Source organism: Poecilia reticulata, linkage group LG7 (assembly GCF_000633615.1).
Source record: "Poecilia reticulata strain Guanapo linkage group LG7, Guppy_female_1.0+MT, whole genome shotgun sequence".
Taxonomy (NCBI): domain Eukaryota; kingdom Metazoa; phylum Chordata; class Actinopteri; order Cyprinodontiformes; family Poeciliidae; genus Poecilia; species Poecilia reticulata.
Window position 1 is genome coordinate 31,069,874 of NC_024337.1, and position 4,017 is coordinate 31,073,890.

At 40.6% G+C, this 4,017-nt stretch overlaps 1 protein-coding gene across 1 annotated transcript; it reads right to left on the minus strand.

The window, feature by feature from the left end:
• Nucleotides 1–253: 253 nt before the first annotated feature.
• On the minus strand, nt 254–2,261 carry LOC103468092 (galactose-specific lectin nattectin-like). Its single transcript, XM_008414947.1, has 5 exons — nt 2,169–2,261; nt 1,491–1,585; nt 1,150–1,284; nt 726–837; nt 254–469 (listed from the first exon to the last, which is right to left on the minus strand). Exons 2-5 carry the CDS (start codon nt 1,509–1,511, stop codon nt 402–404), a joined length of 336 nt encoding a protein of 111 aa, XP_008413169.1. The 5' UTR covers nt 1,512–1,585; nt 2,169–2,261; the 3' UTR covers nt 254–401.
• Between the last annotated feature and the right edge of the window lie 1,756 nt (nt 2,262–4,017).

The following is a 4,017-nucleotide window of genomic DNA, read 5'->3' on the forward strand; positions in this document are numbered from 1 at the left end:
CTGATGCTCTTTTAAGAAAGTGATGTACTATAAAAACTGTGCTACATAGACTAATTTGAATCAAATCATGATTATTACATCTAAAGAAAAAAGCCCTACTCATTAAGTTATGTATTAATTAAACCGTGAGTCTAAATCTAACCTAAACGGAGGTTTACTAAAAACTAGCATAATTAAATCTCCAACAGATTCTCTGTCTGCTGAAAAATGTCTGCTTTCATGATCTGATGATCCAAATCACACATGAATTCAATCAGATTTCAGAGAAACAAGTTTATTTAAGTGATCAAATGAAGTGAAATCAGGTTCTTCCAGCAGTGATGTCATCGACGCTTAACATCCAGGGGGAAGTGACATCACCAGCAGGAAACCCATATGAGCATTTAAAATGCATAAGAAGGTTACAGTTGTTTGGCACAGATGGAGGGGAACTTCAGGCTACAGACAGTATCATTCACATAATCTTGTTCTGTAAAGAGACAAAGAGACAAATCCTGACTGCAAACCTTTGACATGATTTGATCCGTTACAGAAATCATGCAAGGCAGATGAAGTGTTTTGCCCAAGACACAACAGACATGAATAGAGTGGGGATTCGAACCATGAACCCAAAGATTACAGGACAAACTCCTACCTACTAAGCCACCAGATACAAAGGTATTATGAAAACATGCATTTAAACTAAATCATAAAATTGCAAGTTGCGATTTTCCAGTAATAAATACCAGCGAAGTTGATCTCCATGCAGTCTTCGTTTCCTTTGCCGTTGTTTGGCTCGTTCTTCCCCCAGTGATGAAACAAAAACTTGGAACCGTCACTCCACAACCAGTTGCCTTCCTGAAAGAACATCTTAGTTTTAAGCCCCAATGCAAACAAATCACACAGAACCAACCTAGACTTCAGTCACTCATTGTAGAAAATCTGAACCAGAACCTCCAACTGACCAAGTTCAGTCAACTTGGTCAGTTCAAGTTGACTGAACTGACCACTTTATTAGGAACACCTGTTCAATTCATTTCAGTTCATTTATATAACGCCAATTCACAACAAGTGTCATCTCAAAGCATTTACACAAAGTGCCATGAGAAATGCATATTGGCATAAAAAATTATCAACCAAACAGTTATTTGTATGTTTTTAAAAACTCACCTCTGCTGAATCATGACCTCCAATCCAACTTTGTGCGTTTGTTTTAGATGAACTGAGGACAAGTTGTCTGATGAAGTTGTACTCATTTGTACTGCGTATTGAGGCCAGATGTCCATCCAATGAGAGGCAGACACTCTGAAAAAGACAACAGTGGTTTAAACTTCCCTCTGCGCAGTGAGACAGTTGGTGCAGCTGAATATCGACCTTTAGAAATTATGGTTCTATTTGTTTCAATCAGTTTCTGCAACCTTGTTGTTGGGGAATTTTATTGTCTTGTATAAATAAATTTACATTTCTTTTTGAATGTAGGAAATCTGCTGTGAGCAGCACATCTGTTGTACCTCTGCTGCAGCCCAGGTCATTGTAACGTTAATAAACAGGAAACATCGACCGTCATACCAAGCCCATCCAGGAGTGCACTTATCACAATTGGCAACTGGGAAATATGAAGAGAAGGTAAATACATCCATCCAATAATCAGCATCATTTAATCACCAAACACAGTCCAGAAGTTCAGCTGCATCAAACATTAGGGGACAAATACATTTAAAAATGTGAGAAATTTATCCAAATTGCAGGTTATAAAAATGGGAATAATGTTAGCTAATAATAATGGAAAAAGCATGATCGATATTAAATCAATAATCAACTAAAAATACTGCTCATCTACCAAAGGTTTTATTAGATGACAGTTATTAGAAAATATATTTACATAAAAAACCTCTGAAATGACACATTTATTGGTTCTGATTCAGTTATTTTATTCAGACAATAATTAGCCTTCTTAGTGTTTCTAGCTGCCTTCTGTAAAAACTACTGTGACCCATCTGCCTTTAGGATGGGATGTTTCTATGCAATATGTACTGACTAAACAATTTATTAATTTACTTTATACTGAAATTAAGTCCTGTAGTTGTGCTGAAAGGACAACCCAATAAAGCTGATCTATGCAAAWGTKTCTTATSTTATATTTTTGTCTTTTAGGTGTTAGAAACTCCAACAATWAAAGAAGCACGCACCTGTCAGTTGACMAGCCTGTGGAGGTAAAAACCCAAAGTTTCAGAACAAAATTCCCAACAAAACAAAGTTTCTTCATTTAATTTGAACCTAATAATGGCTCAGATTGCTCCATCTGATCTGGGTCAGTCAGTCTACTTTCAGAAGTGGGACATATCAGCAGGGGTGGCAGTAAACTGGTATGATCCGGTACTGCGTACCGCTAAAAGACTCTGCGCCAGGACACAGTACCGGGAGAACGGCTGCACATTGAGTCAGGATAGATCGGCTACCAATAGGCACGTCTTCATCCGTTTAGAAATTTCTCTTTTTCTCATTCTGAATCGTTTCTGAACTGCTTTGTGATGGAGCCTCTCACTCTCCAGCCATCTCTCTCTCTCCCCTTTGACCCCCTCCCAAAGCTCATAGCTTTCACAGCCTTCAGACCGTTATTGTCTGTCTGCTTTTTACAAAATGTGCCAATTAAAAGCAAATGGATAGTATCTAGTTGTTTCATGTTATTTTGCTAAATTAAAACTGATTATGACGGCGTTTCTCAACGTGGGCAGTACCGCCCACCAGGGGGCGTTTGCTCCAAAGTAAACTTAAATTACACCTTAAATGCACAAAAATACCAGTTTAGACTTTGTGCTACTTGCTGAAACTGTATTTTGCAACATTAAGTCATGCTTGGCTGCAACTGTATCGATGACAGCTCTCCTTCTCTTCAGTGTTTGTGGCTTTTGGCGCAGCTCCGTTCTCCTGCTACTGGTAGCTTCACCACATCAGGTCAGCGTTACACCGGCTGACGACTGTGCTGTGGTTCACTTATCTGGTGTCTGATTTTAAAATATTTAATGTTTTATTGAGGATATTTTGTACATATGTTTTCTCAGTCCTGTGATCATGTCAAACCAGCAACTTAAATTAAAAACTGTTTTAATGTTTGTCTGGATGCTGCCCGCTTCCATGGAAGGACAACAGAAACTCGCTCTGATAAACATGTAATGACTAAAATCACGATACCCTCACTGTGTATCCCTCTGAAAAATGAACCCATTTAAGTAAAATAATCCCTCCATGGGTGATACCACGATGGTGAGCGTGATTTGGTATGAAATGGTACCACAGCACTTTGAATTTTAATTATCAGAATACCGGAGCTAAAAGGTTTGCATCAATCTGCTTTTCTCCATCGATACGCGCTTCCCAACCGCTCTGCGCCTTAAGGGGTAAAGAAAATAACGACAATGCGCTCGTTGTGGAAAACTCTGAAACAGAAGAACCATGACGTAGAACGAGCAACAAACTATTAATCTATAAAACAATACACAGGTCTATATAAAGATATAATCCATGTTTCTGTCTCATATTTGTATGTCATTTGAAGGATCTGGAACTTTTGTTTTTCCACTGATAGCTCTGATTTGCTCAATAAATGTCATCCATCCATCTATCCATTTTCTGCCACTTCATCCGGGGTCGGGTCGCGGGTGCAGCAGCTTCAGAAGGGAGGCCCAGACTTCCCTCTCCCCAGCCACTTCTTCCAGCTCTTCTGGGGGAATCCCAAGGCGTTCCCAGGCCAGCAGAGACATCGTCCCTTCAGCGTGTCCTGGGTCTCCCCCTCCTCCCGGTGGGACCTGAACTCCTCACCAGGGAGGCGTCCAGGAGGCATCCTGACCAGATGCCCGAGCCTCAACTGGCTCCTCTCGACGTGGAGGAGCAGCGGCTCTACTCTGAGTCCCTCCCGGATGACCGAGCTTCTCTCTCTAAGGGAGAGCCCAGCCACCTTGTGGAGGAAACCCGTTTCGGCCGTTTGTATCCGTGATCTCATTCTTTCGGTCATGACCCAAAGCTCATGACCATAGATGA

Bases quoted from the DNA above. Each gene is read 5' to 3' on its own strand.
- LOC103468092 (XM_008414947.1), bottom strand. From the start codon at position 1,511: ATGACCTGGGCTGCAGCAGAG. The intron at 838-1,149 runs GTGAGTTTTTAA...ATGTTCTTTCAG, and splicing joins GAGGTCATGATTCAGCAGAG to GAAGGCAACTGGTTGTGGAG. The intron at 470-725 runs GTATTTATTACT...GTCTCTTTACAG, and splicing joins CATGGAGATCAACTTCGCTG to AACAAGATTATGTGAATGAT.